The sequence below is a fragment of the Bidens hawaiensis genome, unplaced genomic scaffold, assembly GCF_021521415.1.
Source record: "Bidens hawaiensis isolate Kalapana, Puna unplaced genomic scaffold, B.hawaiensis_p1.1 tig00012045_1, whole genome shotgun sequence".
Lineage (NCBI taxonomy): Eukaryota > Viridiplantae > Streptophyta > Magnoliopsida > Asterales > Asteraceae > Bidens > Bidens hawaiensis.
Window position 1 is genome coordinate 768427 of NW_027491966.1, and position 18314 is coordinate 786740.

At 39.4% G+C, this 18314-nt stretch overlaps 1 protein-coding gene across 2 annotated transcripts; it reads left to right on the top strand.

Annotated features, from left to right (window-relative positions):
• Window positions 1-614: 614 nt before the first annotated feature.
• LOC143539771 (uncharacterized) lies at window positions 615-2288 on the top strand. Of its 2 annotated transcripts, XM_077032988.1 has the most exons (5): window positions 615-1015; window positions 1133-1214; window positions 1284-1374; window positions 1500-1657; window positions 1736-2288. In XM_077032988.1, exons 1-5 carry the CDS (start codon window positions 790-792, stop codon window positions 2040-2042), a joined length of 864 nt encoding a protein of 287 aa, XP_076889103.1. In that variant the 5' UTR covers window positions 615-789; the 3' UTR covers window positions 2043-2288. The 2 variants fall into 2 exon arrangements, with proteins under 2 accessions (XP_076889103.1, XP_076889102.1); XM_077032987.1 differs by having other exon boundaries at window positions 615-1214.
• The last annotated feature ends 16026 nt before the right edge of the window (window positions 2289-18314 follow it).

The following is an 18314-nucleotide window of genomic DNA, read 5'->3' on the forward strand; positions in this document are numbered from 1 at the left end:
TCTGATACCACTTGTGAAACCCTAGAAACGATCTCGGATCTAGGATTACTTAATAACAATTAAACGGATCTAGTTCATGATGCTATTTATTATTGGTTATATATTAATATTAATATTAGTATTAGTTGTAGATATGTATAATTAGATTGAATACGTTAATGAAGCTTGAGAGAGAGATTGGAAAGAGGTTCGCTATACTTTAACTCCAAACTTAAATTAAACAGTAGATACACCACTATATATAAAAGACGGGTCTAGTTCGTTAACATTCCATAACGAACTAGACACCGACTTTGTTACAATACATTAAATGAAATAACTTAACGAACCAACACCTGATTCGTTAAACATCCTTAACAAATCAGGAGGGAACATAACTTAAGGGCTAGTTCGTTAAACATCCTTAACGAACTAGCCTGTTCTACTAACAAACTAGATTTAGATATAAATATCTTTTACATATCTTTTACATTAAATAAACGATAAATACATTAACGATAATTACAAAAACTCGAGACGCAAAACCATGTACTAACATCTCCTCCATATATAATAATTTAGGATAAATATTAACTAATACTTATACAAATATTGACAGATTTACAGGTATGATCATATATAGGTGACAAATTATGTATGGCTACTATCATGCACCACATAACAATAACTCTCATCATTATTTTTAAACTACTCCATAATTATTTAGGATACATATTAACTAATACTTATACAAATATTGACAGATTTTATCGGGATCGTGGATAGGAATTATCCAAAAACAACCAACACATGAAAGACGCTAAGGAAGGTCGATATAAGGGATGTCAGGTCAGAGAAAATATCATTCTTTGGAAATATTTATGCACGACTAAACTGATATATATTTATCATGTTTACAATAGAGAAAATTATGTCCATATAACGTTATGGCCTGCTAAAGCACACCTGATAGGAGACAAAACCATTCAAGGAGACATAATAGCAATCACTTCAGCTTTGGTTACTGAATTTGACCGTGAGTTGACTGCCAACACTTTAAGACTTTTAGCAAGTTGTTACTTTCAAAATATCCTTTATAACATACGTTATTACAAACTACATGTTAACTCCCTAATGTTACAAACACTAACAGATAAGAAGCAGCTGGAATCGAATTACCCAACAGAGATCTTTGTCAACCCTACATTTCCAAATGTCCAGGAGCACTTCCACAGGTATCAAGTCAATTATTATTTAAGTTAAAAAATACTACATCGTAATCTTATTACGAAAGCACAATACAGGCTGAAAGAGCTAGCTCCGGCTGCCACAACAGTGTTACAGAACAATGTGACTTTACACAAACTTCTCAGTAACAGCTCCATAAGTGGCACCGTAATTAATATTTACCTTAAAATTAAAAAAAGATTATCAAGCATCAACTATTTCATCTTTAATTTTTATACAAACTGAAATTTATTAATTAACTTATGTTTTTCTGAACCTGTTGACTAATGCAGTCACAGTTCACATGCACCGCACAGAGCAAAGAAATACTTGCCTACCGGAATTGGTACTACGTCCGGTGCTCAATGTGTAACAACAAATCGGAACTAGAACGAGGAGAGTCAACATACTATGTCTGTAAAGATCATGATGACACAAAACCGAGGTTCATGTAAGAATTACACAATGCACTCCTACGTCACATTAAACGTATTCTTTATTACTAATGTCTATATATGACAAACATAAGGTACTGTGTAAATGCCTCACTCACTGACTCAACGGACACCACCAAAGTGGCTTTCTTCAACAATTTCATGACTGATATGATGGGTACAAGCTGCAAAGATATGGTTATCTTACATGGACACACAGATCAGAAAATTGTTCCACCAAAGACGCTTTCAAATATAGGAGTTCCAGTGATATTCAACCTTACCCTAAAACCGAACCGCTCTATCATTGTGACAAAAGTAACCAAAATTAACCAACACATCCCAACATCTGCAACATTAAATACCTCATCAGCAGCACTCTGGGTAACCAACATAACCTAGGGGACCTCAGCAGATGAAACAACACTGGCATCCAACATAACCCCGGTTACCCCAAAACCAAAATCATTCACAACCAAGAGACCAATAGAGGCATCACCAGGTAACTATAAACTCATGACATGTAAGCATGTCCAACATACTAACCATCAAAATTTTCACATTTCAGATGACCCGGTCAAAAAGATCAGAACGTAAAACATAGGCTGTTAGTCAAACTCTTTTTGGTAAATACCTACCTAATGTATTCTTATCTATTTTAGCCTACTGTTTATTAACAAACTAACTGACAACAATTACTTGATGTAGGTACAATATCTAAACTACATATATTAGCATCTAACATGAAAGAACATCCGCACGTCTAAGACACAAGGCTTTTTTGTTTCTACTAAAAGACGGATGCTTAACCACTATAGGCAGTCAAATACTTCTGCATATATTAAACAGCTCTTATGACTGCTAACGCGTGTAATCAGTGTATATAACTTTATATTAGGTGACTACCATGTTTTGTGTAACTCAAAAGCCAAATAACTGAACAAAACATATATTGTGTAACAAAAATCAAAATAACTAACCAAAATATCAACATACTCGCGCATCGCGCGGGTCAAAAAAATCTAGTTTAGTCTAAAAACAACCTTTAAATGTTTTTTACTTTTGGTTAATTTAATTACAAGTTTATTATTGAAATTATCCCATGTACTTGGATCGATACTTGGTTTTTACCGGTACTATTTTACATATGTGATGAGTACACTTGCCCAATTGTTTGTGGTTTAGTCTTTTAGTATAAATCACTTTTATAAATTAAAAAACCCGATCTCATGTGAAAAACAATCAAGTTTTATATATATCTCACATCACATCAATATTACATTATTACATAATTTTAATGATCTCAAATATGTCCATTTATATTGATAAGGGGTCGGAGTGGTCTCGGAGAGGGGTCCAATGTCACCCAGCCCCAGCATAAACACGACCCCTCCCTTTTCGGGCCCCGCAAAATTCAACCCCGCCAGGGGCATACACGGCAAACACCCTTATATGGATTTTTTTAATCCTTTTATTTTAATAACAAACTAACCTTCAAACCCAAGTTGATGGTGATAGATGGTGGTGGCTATAGTGATTGATGGGGGCGGAGCGATGGTCAAGTACTGTTGGCTTGGCGGTGGTGGTTGGAGATGAAGTTTATGAAGAAGATGAAGATGGTGTATTTAGGGTTTCTTTTTAGGATTTTTTTTATATTATGCTGATATTTTATTTTATAAGCCATATTATTTGTGACATTTTTTATAAAAGGTCATAGTGATTTTTTTAATGTTTTTAGATCTCAAATTAAAAAAAAACTAAATTAAATTTTGATTTTTTTGTAAAGTCTGGTGGCAAGTTGTAATCAGTGGGAAATTAAACCTCGTAGTAACCATAGATCAACATCAACTTGATTTGAGTGGCAATTCCAATTAGTAACTAGAATTCCTTAGTAGTAATCGATCTTCAGTGGTAACACATCAGTTGTTCGCCTGTATTGTTACACGATACTATGCCCCCCTCTATTTTAGATCTACCACAGTAGTAACTAGTAACAAGTTTTCATCTTGTCACATCAACATTAAGTATGTAAGTGGAAGCCTACTAAGACCATCAGCAGTATAAACACTTTGGAATTAGTTATTGCATCTTGTTTGCCTGGTGTTAAATACAACATGCACGTACTTTCTTCAACATCAACTTTATGATTGGTTATTTGCCACCCTTATTGGCTACTTCTCATGTTATTTTCTTCTATACGTTAAGGGGCTATTAGGTAGCCTCTTAACAGTCATTAAGAGACTACCTTTTAATGACTCATAAATTCTTAATGATTGAGAGATAACCTTAAGTCTGAATGGTTAAGATGCTACCTCTTAATAGTTATCTCTTAACCATTCAGACTTTAGGCTTCCTCTTGACCATTAAGAGGTTATGAATCATTAAGAGGTAGCCTCTTAATGACTGTTAAGAGGCTACCAAACTGTTGGGTTTCAACAGTGGTAAAAGAAACGGTTTAACGTTTAAACCCGGTTTTAATATATTCATTTAATAACTATTAATCATATTAACATGTAAAGGATTAAAACACAGTGGATAATAAACTAGTTACCACGAAACCAAAACCCAAACGAGGATCCGGTTACAAACAATATGAATACGAAATCAATACAGCCACATAACGTTAAAACATAGATAACGGAACAAAGATTATACCTCGGTTATACAAAACCGGGAGAGACACCAAGGGATAAAGAAACAGAACTAGGAATTACACAACAAGGTCCGACAACAGATCCCGTGATGGCGGCGGCGGCGGTGGTCGACGACTATTCAGGCGACGGCATCGGGCGGCGGACAGAAACAGTAAAGGGCGGCAGCAGCAGCTGCAGCTGATGTGAACCGGAGGCCAGAAGGCGTCGGCGGCGGCCTAAGGACGGCGGCGCCGGCGATTGACGGCGGCGGTCGATGGTGGGGCCGGCGAGAGGCAAAGGCGGCTGAAATGAGGTGGTGGCTAGGGTTTTGTTCACGTGATTAGATTGGTCTATAATAAGTTTATGATACTATATACAGAAAGGTGATTAGGGTTTAATCTTCTTTAAACCCAATGGGCTTTGAGCCGAATCACCATACTAAAGCCTAGTCCACCATTTAATCTTGCTAATTATTTGTGTCTGACCCGTTAACCATTAAGTGGGCTTAATGTTCGTTATCCTCTGTGTAACTCTTACCGGGTCACAATCGGGTCGGCTAGCGTTGACTTGACCCGAACCGTTCATATTTCCTACAGTCTCCCACCTGGACGGATTTGGATCAAGTAGCACAACACTGACAGCTAGAGGTGTTCTAGCTACACATAGTTGTCCCTAACTAATTATGACATTTATAAATTCATAACTAAAATATCTTGGAATACATTATTGCAAGATAATGAACTTATAGTGATCGTTGTCATATATCCTTTCTGTATGAGACATCAATTGAACAATGAGACATGATCAAATCAATCTCATATAGTGTTCAGTTATTGTAGTTCTCGATATTGAGTCAAAGTGGTCCAATCAAACACACAGTAAGTTTGGGTAAGGCCTCACACTTTACCAGTTTGAATCAATGAGGGCGCCAAGATGTCTAACTGTTACATTTCATGTAAGAGTACATAATCTCATCTTAATTACATATAACTCCCACTAAAGTCCAAAATATTCCCAATCAATGCCTTTATGACTGGCAATTATGCAACAACGGTTAACATAATCAAAGAATATTCCTCGATAAACGAAAGTTCCAATATGTATCTCAGGTCTAAGGATACTAAATGAGTATACCATTATCAAAACATCTTATGATCAAGATCCATGAAGATGATTTGATGTGAGTTACATCCAACGTCATTCATAATGAGGTCTGTGAGTTTGGATATCAACTCTTTGAGTCCAAAGTCAGAATAGTCTTAATTCAGAATCGTTCCCACGAATCTGACCGACTACGGATAATTTAGAATATAATATTCACGGATTAAACGTATTAAAAAGAACACCGTTGTATCATTCAACGTTTGCATTTAACCATTAAATCAAAAGTAAACCGAAAAGTACAACTGTTTAAGCGTTCATACATCCAAATACTAAATCAAAACAAATCACTAGCAAATCTAAGCCCGATAGCATCTCTATGCTGATCATGCTTGTCCCGAGTCATCGGCTTAGTGAACGGGTCTGCTAATGATTTGTGTCTACTTTGCTTATCACAATGTCACCTGGTTATAATATTTCCCGAATAAGGTGGAACTTCCTTAGGATATGCTTACTTCTGTGATGAGACCTTGGCTCTTTGGCCTGAGCAATAGCACCTGTGTTATCACAGAACACCTCGATTGGTTTGTTGATACTCGGAACCACATCGAGGTCAGTGATGAATTTCTTCATCCAAGCAGCCTCCTTAGCAGCATCTGATGTAGCTATATACTCAGATTCGGTGGTTGAATCCGCCACTACACTCTATTTTGAGTTCTTCTAATTAATAGCTCCTTCATTAAGAGTGAAAATGAAACGTGATTGCGAGCGAGAATCATCTTGGTCAGTCTGGAAGCTAGCATCAGTGTAACACCTTACAGTGAGCTCATCTTCCACTCCCCCAAACACCAAGAACATATCCTTGGTCCTATTCAAGTACCTTAGAATGTTCTTTACAGCAGTCCAATGGGTAATGCCAGGACTCTGCTGAAAACGACTAGTCATGCTCAAGGCATACGAGAAGTCAGGTCTAGTACATAACATAGCATACATGATAGAACCAACCGCAGAAGCATATGGAATTGCTTGCATATGCTCAGATTCAATGTCCGTTTTCGGAGATTGCGATTTGCTCAACACGGTTCCTTTAGTCATTGGAACAGCTCCTTTCTTAGAGTTTTCCATTGAGAAGTGTGCCATTACTTTTTCTATGTAAGTACTTTGACTTAGCCCTAGAAGCCGCTTAGATCTGTCTCTATAGATCTTTATTCCCAAAATATACGCGGCTTCACCAAGATCTTTCATCGCAAAACAGGATTCCGACCAGTGTTAACTTCCTTAAGCATAGGAATGTTGTTTCCAATGACCAGTATATCATCCACATACAAGATGAGGAATGATATAGTGCTTCCACTAGCCTTTCTGTAAACCAAGGCTCATCTTCATTTTTGATAAAACCAAACTCTTTGATTTTCTCATCAAAGTGAAGATTCCAGCTGCGAGATGCTTGTTTCAGTCCATAAATGGACTTATTCAATTTGCAAACCCTATTAGGATATTTAGGATCAATAACACCTTCAGGCTGAACCATATAAACATCTTCAGAAAGATGTCCATTTAGAAAAGCGGTTTTGACATCCATTTTGCCATATCTCGTAGTCATAGTACGCGACTATAGCAAGCAATATCCTTATTGACTTAGTCATAGCAACGAGCGAAAAGGTTTCATCATAGTCAACACCTTGAGTTTGAGTAAAACCTTTCATGACTAGCCGTGCTTTATAGGTTTGCACATTTCCATGCATGTCGGTTTTTCTTTAGAAAATCCACTTGCTTCCTACTTCCCGACTATCGGGGGTAGCTTAACCAAGTTCCAAACTTGGTTATCATGCATAGACTGCATCTCGGCGTTCATTGCATCTCGTCATTTCTCAGATTCCGGATCCAAGATAGCAGATTTGTAGTTAGTAGGTTCGTCGTTTGACTCGGCTACTAATAAGACTTCGGGACCATCTAAATGCCGTAAGTATCTAGAATTCGGTATGGGAGTCCTACTACTTCTGCTAACGCTCGTGTCTATGTCTGATGTATCATCAACAACTTGTTGATCAGACGCTCCAACTTCCTCAGCGGTTGTTTGTGGTTCTTGAATTTCTTCAAGATCGAAAATGTTATCTCCAGTTCCTCGATCGAGAAATTCCTTCTCGAGGAAGTGGCCTTTCCACTTGATAGAAATCGAATTTATATCGGGATGAAAGAAGTAATAACCGCTTTGGTTATAGTATCCGACAAAAACAACTTTTACGCCGCGGGGATCGATCTTATCATCAGATTAACTTGTGACATAAGCATCGCATCCCCATACTCTAAGGAAAGACAAATTGGGCTTTCGCCCATGCCATATCTCATATGGGGTTTTGTTCACTTTCTTAGTTGGAGTCAGATTAACAATGCGGGCAGCGATCATAAGGGCGAAACCCCAAAAGGAGTGAGGCAAGTTAGTTCTACACATCATCGACCGAACGATGTTTAGCAAAGTTTGATTCCTCATCTCGCTCAAGCCATTATGTTGGGGTGTGCTAGGTGGAGTAAGCTGTGAAAAAATTCCACGCTCTTTAAGATGAGTGATGAACTCTGATCTGATCAAAGTATCTTAATGATTTTCCCAAGTTGGTATTCCACTTCGTTTTGAAACTCTTTGAACTTTTCAAAAGTTTCATGCTTGTGTTTCATAAGATACACATAAGCGTATCGACTATAGTCATCGATAAAAGAAACGAAGTATCTTTCATGGTTTCTAGACATAGTTCTGAAAGGTCCACACACCTCAGTATGTATGAGTCCTAACAGATCTTTTGCTCGTTCACTTTTATGAGTGAAGGAGTCCTTGGCAAGTTTGTCAGCTAAGCAAGATTCACAATTGTCAAAAGAGTCTAGTCCTATGGATTCAAGAATCCCTTCAGATTGGAGTCTTTTAACTCTTGCCTTGCTTATGTGACCAAGTCGGCAATGCCATAGAAATGTATCATTGATGCTAGATCTGATACGTTTTGAAATATTATATACGTTATTATATATTTGAACATCAATCTCATAAATACCATTTCGAGGTCTAGCCTCAAAATAAAAGATATCATATAAGTAAGAAGAAATAGCCATGCCATTAAAACTAAACTTAAAACCTTGTTCAAACAACAAAGAAACTGAAATGATGTTTCTGGTCAAGCCAGGAGCATACAAACAATTATTCAAAGGAAAAACTAGGCCAGATGGACAAGTAAAATGAAATACTCTAGGTGCCAGAACTGGTACTCTCTTCCCATCACCAATGATGAGTTCCATGCTGCCTTTATTCAGTTTCCTCCACTTATCAATCTCCTACAAGACATTAACAATGTGGAAACCACATCCGGTATCAAATACCCATGTGTTGCTAAAGATAGTGAAAAGTTCAATCACCTCGAGAGGAGCCTTAACCTCCATTGACTCTTATCTCAGCAAGGTGCTCGGGACAGTTACGCTTCCGGTGTCCCATTTGTTTGCATCGGTAGCAAAGGCGCTCCTCATGGGGCGGCGGTGGTATCTTTGGAACCTCTTTGTTAGCATTGGTGGCACGAGGGGCAGCAATGGTAACCTTCTTCTTGCCTTTGCCTTTATAACCCTGACTCTTGGGTTTAGGCTTCTTCACACCAGCAGATCGGATCATCAGAACTTGATTGCTCTTGGAGGGAATGTTCATCTCAGCCGTCTTGAGCATGTTGTGCAGCTCCGGCACTGTCTTCACCCAGGCATTCATATTGAAATTCATTACGAACTGGTCGTAAGAGCTGGGGAGAGAGTTTAAGATGAACTTTGCTGCCATCTCATCGGGCAGGGGGTAATCAAGTTTCTTGAGTTGATCGAAGTGCCCCTTCATCTTGACGACATGCGCACTAACGGAAGATCCCTCTACCATCCTGCAGCTAATGAGCTGTTTCATGGTGTCGAAACATTCTTGACGGGCTCGTTTCTGGAACATGCCCTTGAGTTGCTCAAGCATCTCATAGGCACCAAAGTCTTCCAAACCTTTAGCAAGCTCAGAAGCCATGGTGGCTAACATAATGCAGAAGACATCAGCCGAGTCATCCTTATGCTTCTCAAGAACTTTTCGAGCAGCGGCTGTGTTGCTTTCAGGCTCGGTTGGAACAGGTCCATCGAGAATATACAGCCACTTTTCCATGGTGAGAACAAGTCACAAATTGCGGTTCCATTTGATGAAGTTGGTGTCGTTTAGTTTATCTTTCTCAAGGATAGACTTAAGGGCGTAGGGTGAGTTTTCGTTAGTTGACATCTGATTGATAAAACAAAAGTAATTTTTATTAGTATTTTCGACGTTTTAATCCTTTTATTAATGACCCAATTAACAGTACTAAAATAGGAACTTGAGAATCTGGCTTCCAGTTATTAATGGCAGTTGTAGCACACAACATTAATAAGTGGTTAAGCAGACTGACAATGATCGTAAATTGTGAATAGAGCACAACTCTCGATTATGAGGCCTATTAAGACAACGATTTCCTAAATAGATACGTTTAGCCTCATCTATGCCCACTTTAAGTCTACAGACAGTTGTAGCACTTAACAGGAGAGTAAAGTAATAGTCTTCCTAGTACAGTCACAAGTGAAAGGGCCGGATGTGTCAACAAAACGCTTTCACCTTGATGGGATAGGCTAGAAATCAAGTGCGGTGTTGTAGCTCCAAACACTTGAAATTTTGCAGTATGCCTCAAGTGTGACTTATAGTAGGATGACGTAGACTATTGATTTCAAATTGGGATTATAATTACCGAATAGAGTAAAAGTCAAATTTTACTGTATTTTATCGGGACAACTTGATGAACCCTTTCATCTCTCAGGACACTTAGTTTAAATAACCTATTAAAACTAAGTTTGTCGCGATATGACTAACCAATTTTAAGTTAGTAGAAAATCTATTAAGTTATTATGTTTTTGGAAATTAAAAAGTGGTAAAAGAAACGGTTTAACGATTAAACCCGGTTTTGATATATTTGTTTAATAACTATTAATCATATTAACATGTATACGAATAAAACGCAGCGGATATTAAACGAGTTAGCACGAAACCGAAACCCAAATGAGGATCCAGTTACAAACAATGCGAGTACGAAATCAATACAACCACATAGCGTTAAAACATAGATAACGGAACAAAGATTATACCTCGGTTATACACGACTGGGAGAGACACCAAGGGATAACGAAACGGTGCTAGGAATGACACAACAAGGTCCGACAAAAGATCCGGCGACGGCGGCAGTTTATGGCGGTGGCGGTGGTCGGAGACTATTCCGGCGACGGCGGCCGGCTGGTGGCAGCGGCGTCGATCGACTGCAGCTGATGTGAACCGGAGGCAAGAAGGCGGCGGTGGCGGCCGGAGGACGGCGGCGGCGGCGATTGACGGCGGCGATCGGTGGCGGCGGCGGCTGAAATGAGGTGGTGGCTAGGGTTTTGTTCAAGTGATTAGATTGGTTTATAATAAGTTTATGATACTATATATAGAAAGGGGATTAGGGTTTAATCTCTTTTAAACCCAATGGGCTTTGAGCCCAATCACCATACTAAAGCCTAGTCCACCATTTAATCTTGCTAATTAATTGTGTCATAAAGTAGGTCTTCATCTTCAGGCATCTGGCCCAGCTAACCATTAAGTGAATTTAATGTTCGGTATCCTCGGTGTAACTATTACCGGGACACAATCGGGTCGGCTCGCGTTGACTTGACCCGAACCGTTCATATTTCCAACACAAACATCCCATAAAGCCAAGTGTAGTGGGCGAGTAGGGGCGAAATCGGGTGCCAATACCCCCCCCCCCCCCCAAGCAATTTTTGGGGCGAGAAGAGGGGGGCGAGGATTATTTCTCGCGCTTGTTTTATAATTATTATATTCAAAGTGACCATTGGGAACAGTCAAAATAAAAGAAAATTAAAACAAACTTAATTAAAACAACATATATATATATATACACTAGCTGAGTGCCCGCGCAATGCAGCGAGGGTGTGCACGTAACTCGACATTTAACGTATAGTATGTGTCAGTACATACGACATCTGATGACATTGTGCACGTAGCCCAAAATTTGACACGTAACTCGTGCAAAGCCAGTTACGCGTAATCGAAGATTGAACACGCGTAACCAGCCCAGAATGCACGTTACTGACATTAAAACATGCTTAACCAACACCACGCGTGTAATTCATAACGATTACTGATGCAGGGCGCTATGTTGAGCACTAACCAAGATTTGGTTATTTGCGTTACGTGGTGCTGAACACGCGTTTATCGGCCCCGGTACATGTAAAAAACGACATCTGTGTAACCGGTGACGAAAATCAAGAAGCAAACCCGAAATATACAGTTATTTCAAATAAATCACTTTTGTAAACTAACCCGTTTTGGCCCTAAACCCGAGTCAGGTTCTGACTCGACATCGGTCTGACCTGGCCCTATCTACTCGAACCCGAACCAAATTAACCATTTTTCTTGTATCGACTTGTTCTGACCCTAATCCACTTTTACAAATGACCCAAGCTCACCCGACTCGACCTGTTACCAGTTCTACACGGTAATCGCGTAACATGTTAACTTTTTAAAACTAAAACATATAGCAATATCATACTCAAATTAAAGAGGATAAAATACTCATTTGTATGATGTAGTTATTTTAAGAAAAATATTAATGTGTGAAAAGATATGGCCGTTAAAAAGTCGAGGGGTAGTTGGTTTTGAATTAGAGGGCATATGTGTAACTATTTTCTAAATTTACAAAAAAAGTAGTGAAGTTGAGGGACCAAAGTTATAAGTATATTTTAAAGAAATGAAAAGACTTAATTACCCTTAATTTTAATATTTTTGATGCATTGTATGTTGTACATAAAGCATTGAGTTTGGTACCTCTTAAAATTTTAGAGGTCCCTCACTCATGCTTTATATATAGTATAGATATATATATACACCTCTTTTTCTCTAGCTTCATATCCATTTAATACAAACCATTAACCAAATTCAACAAAAAAAACAACAAAAATGAATCATAGAAACAACCCGAACCAACCATTCCCTCCTTTCGGTCAATACCATGGTTCAAATAACCAGCCGAACGTAAACATGAAATGGACCCTGAACACCGGAAACCAACCGAACCTAAACTATCTGTTTCCTTTTCCCGACCCAAACTTAAACATGTATGCCCACTACCTCATTCCCCAAAAGCTCATGTCGGCGTTTGGGTATACCCAACCGGAGCCGCCGCCGGTGACGGTGCCAGAGACTCAAACGACAGGGCCTCCGGCTCAAGCCAAAATCCGACCTGTAAACACAAAAAAATCAACCGAGGGAGCCGATGGCGCAACGTGATCCATACTAGCAATGTACCGAGGACGAGGAAGTAGCCCTCGTGTAGGTTCCCTGGACGGATCACACGAGATATCGCGGTCTACTCAGGTGCGGAATCCCTGCGTAGATCGTTACGAGTGTAGAAAGCAAATCAAACAAACACGATACGATAAACGAACACGTTATATTGATAACCGAACACGTGATACGATATCACTATTACAGACTCACGTTACCGAACAAACTCGTTAACCAAAACTGCTAACAACTATCAACTCGATTCACCACTATCAAGCCGTAACATCTAATATAAATACACGACAACTTCGCCTGATATGTTCAGGCGAAGTTGTCCATAACTTCGCTTGTTCAACAAGTTCGCCTAGGCGAACTTGTTAACAACTTCGCTTAAACAAAAACATAAATAACATTACAGACTCGATTACAGACACTAGACTATGAACTACTGACATTCATGCACCAACAGACTCCCCCTTGGCAGTAGCTTCATATCTTGATCTTTAAGCTCGTCTTGTAATCTTCACGCATGCACTCCTTCTCTAACACATACCGTGACTACTCGCTGATACTTCCTCGCTTCGTCTTTCCAAGCAGGAATATAGAATATCTTCTTTTCATTCAACACTTGCAGATCAGCTTTCGATAAGTTAACAAGATGCATTGGATCATACACCCTCAGCACTTCTTGTTCGTCTTCGTCTTCCATCACGGCTTCAGCAGTCTGGCAATCAACATACCACCATTTAAGATTCTTCAACACATCTTGAGGCATAATCTTCATTGGAACCTCCTTAATGCATCGAATCGGTTTATACTTCATTACCATCCATGGCTTGCCATCTGCTCTCATCCCCCTTTCTTTATCTTCCACTAGCTTTCCCTTATGTGGCTTTAATAACTCAAACTTCTTCTCTTTTATGCTTTCTTTCCACACGATCTTCCCAATAACCCTTGCCATGTTATCGTCGCTTCTATTGATCATCCCCAATCTAGCCAAATCCTTCACCTCACATTCCGGCAATGTATTGAGAGATCTCAACGTTCTTTTAAAATACTGAATCCCATCAAAACGTTTCACCACAAACAACTTTATCTGTTCATCATATAGCGAACAAATAATTCCTTTCTTCGACTCAGCATAGCCTTTGATATTATAACTCTTCTTGAACATGGTTGGAACAGCAGGCTTCTTAGTTTTAATAAACCAATGAGCACGGCCTTCCTTCCACCTAGGCTGCTCCTCCCACTCAGTCTCATCATTTTCCATCTCAGTACCCATATCGGCTTTCTCAACATCTGGGATCTCTTGTTCAACATTTTCTTCAATTATTTCACCTTCTTCAATCTCATCTTCAATCACAATCTGTGCTCCAATCTTCTCAATCTCCTCAATAGGTAGCACATCATCATCAAACATCACATCATCCTCTAGCATATCATCATCCAATTCTTTCAACGCATCGATCACATCATCATCATCATCAACCATCACCACCTCATCACCACCAACTGCACCTGCAGACTCCCCCTGAGCTGTGGAAGTCCCAAGAGCTTGAGTAGTTCTTAGCAACTCACCACCTGCACCTTTCGGTGCATGGGATCATCGTCTCTGTCATTTCTCTTCTTCGTCCTTAACTCGTCGCCTCTACAGCCTGTCTCCCCCTGAGATGCCAAGAACTCCTTCATAGCATCTATAATTCGCCCATGTCTGCCAGAAGTCCTCGATATTGGGTAAGGATATCGGCAGTGTCGTCGTGATTGCGTGGAATATCCTCGAGCGTAGGAGGAATGTGATTATCTCGCGATAATCCTCTACACCACTCGCTTCCGGGTCTAAGGTGATGAGCATGTTGTGACCCGGGAAGAATTGCCTCTGATTATCTCCTCCGTCATCTCCTCCAGCACCTCCAGCACCGGCAACAGCAGCCATCTCTGCAACAAACGAACCAAGTTAGATAAACATTAAGACATAACACAAGTTCGCTTGTTACCATGAGCGAAGTTGTGATAAAAACTGTATAGGCGAAGTTAAAGTTGGGGCGAAGTTGGGAACAACTTCGCTTCATCTTTAATTTCGTCTAATAATTGTTAAGTTAAAAGGATCCAGGCGAAGTTAATGATAACTTCGCCTCACCACAACATCGCCTCAGGCGAATTTAAGCTTCAGGCGAAGTTGAGCATCAGGCGAAGTTACGGATAACTTCGCCTAAACCTTAAGTTCGCCTGAATATGAATCGGCGACAGTGAGTTTGATTCAAACTCGAAAATCTGGTGTTTCGGCCAATTTTGACGATTTAGGAGACTAAAACACATGGTATTAAGGCAGTCCGGACGATCAGTTTGCTCATGAACACGTAAAACAAGTTTTGAAATCGGGTATAGGTTTCGAACGTCCGAGGTCGTTAACCGGGTGTCGAAACAACCTAGGATTAACAACATCGAGTATAAGATATAGAATCCAAACACACCTTGAATACTAACTGAAATCGAAAAAAGATAAGTGGATGTAAATCGGATAAGTTCGCTGAGATTATCGAGAATAAGTTCGCTGAGAATTCAAATAATGAACTGATGACCTTTGAAAATCCTTATATAGGGGCGAAGTTATACAGGCGAAGTTACGGTTAACTTCGCCTAGGCGAAGTTATTCACAAGTTCGCCTGTTTAACAACATCGCCTATATTTACAAAATCAACCCTTATAATTTGAACATTTTGCAATTAACGTTTAAAACTTCCTTTTAAGAATTAACTAACATGATCAAGTCCAAGTAACCTTTTATAAAAGCATACAACTACATAAAAAGAAAACTTTTAATAATTAAAGTATAAGGGATCAAATTTCAGTCTCGATAAGGACTGCTACGTTTTAGAAAAGATCCGAACAGGAATCATACTAACAACGTGACTGTCACATAGATCCGTGTTTAGCTGTATTATGACATAAGGAAACAGGGTGTAAGCAGGTAATATACTTAAGATGGTTTTCATCGTTTCTGTGATACGAGTTAGATTCAATTATGCCTCAAAATTTAAGTGGGCAACAACTCAGAGATTATGATGCCTCCTATCTATTCTCAAAGCGTATTTGGCTTTTTCCAAGTCACCCCGAATTGACCTCGACCCATAGTGTCTGATTAAGTTTGTAAGTATTCTTCATCTGGTTCCCGTTCTCCTTCTTACTCTATGATCGAGAAGTCTTGACATTTTTAGCTATAGAAAGTTCCAATAACTCACATTTTTTTTTTTAATAACTCACAAATTTACATAGACTTCAGAGTAGTAAATAACCGCAAGTCCCGAATCTGGATCACTGCAGTTTCTTGAAATGCTATCTTCACGAAAATCAGAACACACATGGGCTCGTGTATAACTGGGTAATCGCTTTTCTGCCTATCATTCGGAAAGATATATATGAAGACATGCAAAACTCGTAAGGAGTTTCCACGTAAAATCAAGTAGATTTAGTTTGTATCACATCTACTTTTACGCACCATAAAAAGTTACCATGACATACAATGACTGTCCTAAAGCCTTTTAAGCCTAATAACTTCACTAGTTAAGCACACAGAATTAGTATATCTATCATTTTCCAAGGTTGGATCAATTTTCTGTTAAACATAGCAAACGAACTTCTTACGAAGTAGTAGACTTGAAAAATAATTTCATTTCCCTATTTAAGAAATTTTAACATTAATCGCCCCGACCAAAACAAAGTCTTCAGGTAAACGACTATCCCGAAGATCCAATGGATCAGCTGGACCGACCACATACAAGTATGTGTCCTTCTAACTAAGTATGATCGACTAATTTTAAACGAAAGAAAGAAAACTCATCATAAACCGCCCCGGTCACTTTCAGTCATCTGGTTAATGGCTATCCTCATATTCTACAAGTAGAAATGAGGACCAAACATATCCTAAGACATGTCCTTCAAACTGTGGTAACCGACATAATTTTAAGCGATAGTGACGCCTTTTTTTTTAAATATAACATGAAAAGCATGGCTACTCGGGATTGATCATCCCATTAAACTCAATAAGGTTTTGAAATCTTGTTTTGTCAAACGCTTTAGTATAAAGATCAGCGAAATTATCAAGCGTATCCACCTTTTCAAGCACTATCAGTTTCTTCTCAGCACAATCCCGTATAAAATGATGACGTATGTCAATATGTTTAGTTTTACTGTGCTTCACGGGATTGTTAGTTACTGAGATAGCAGCTGTGTTATCAATGCAAATAGGTGTAAGTAAGAAATTCAGACCATAGTCGCGCAACTGGTGTTGAATCCAAAGAACCTGGGAGCAGCAGTTGGATGCTGCCATGTATTCTGCTTCACAGGTTGAAATTGCGACCGAAGTCTGTTTCTTGCATTGCCACGACACCAATCTACCACCAAGAAACTGACATCCTCCAGTTGTTGACTTCCGACTCTGATTGCACCCTCCATAATCAGAATCTGTGTAAGCGACTAGCTCCAAGTCTCCTCCTCTTGGGTACCACAACCCCAGCTTCGGTTTGCCCTTGAGATACCGCAAGATCCTCTTCACACCCTTCATGTGAGATTCCTTTGGGTTTGCCTGAAAACGAGCACAAAGACAAAACAGCAAACATTATATCAGGCCTAGAAGCAGTTAAGTACATTAAAGAACCTATAATAGCCCGATACTGTGTTGGGTCCACATCTGCATCACCGTGTGACTCAGCACCCAATTTGTGATTGACGCAGATTGGAGTGTCGAATGGATTGCTGTCCTCCATCTTGAAGCGTTTGAGCACATCATGGACATACTTGGTCTGATGAATGAACATCCCATCCTTCTTCTGATCAACCTACAATCCTAAAAAGAAAGTTAGTTCACCCATAGCACTCATTTCAAACCTTTTCTTCATGACGTCCTCAAATTCCTGACACATGGAGACTTTTGATGCAGCAAAGATAATGTCATCCACGTAGACTTGCACCAGCAGGAAGTCGCTTCCTTCTCTCTTAACGAACAACGTGCTATCAATGTTCCCTCTTTCAAACCCATTTTCAAGCAAGTAGTATGATAAAGTTGAGTACCAGGCACGAGGTGCCTGATGTAGTCCATACAATGCCTTGCTTAACTTGTACACGTGGTCTGGAAAGTCTGGGTCAGGAAAACCCGGAGGCTGCTCAACATATACAACCTCATCAACTTTCCTATTCAGAAACGCACTCTTCAAATCCAACTGAAATACCTTCATCTTTTTATAAGCAGCGAACGCCAAAAACAATCTAATGGCTTCCAACCTTGCCACCGGAGCGAACACTTCATTATAATCAATACCCTCTTGTTGATTAAATCCTTTCACAACTAACCTCGCCTTGTTTCTTATGATAATCCCTTTCTCGTCTCTCTTGCACTTAAACACCCATTTTGTGCCTATCGCATGCACATGCTTTGGTTTTTCAACCAAATCCCAAACTTCCATTTTCTTGAACTGAGCCAACTCTTCTTGCATGGCTTCGACCCACGAGCTGTCCTTGAGAGCCATTTGATAATTTTTCGGCTCAATCTGGCTGATAAAGCAGGTGTACAAGCATTCGTTGATTATCCCTGTC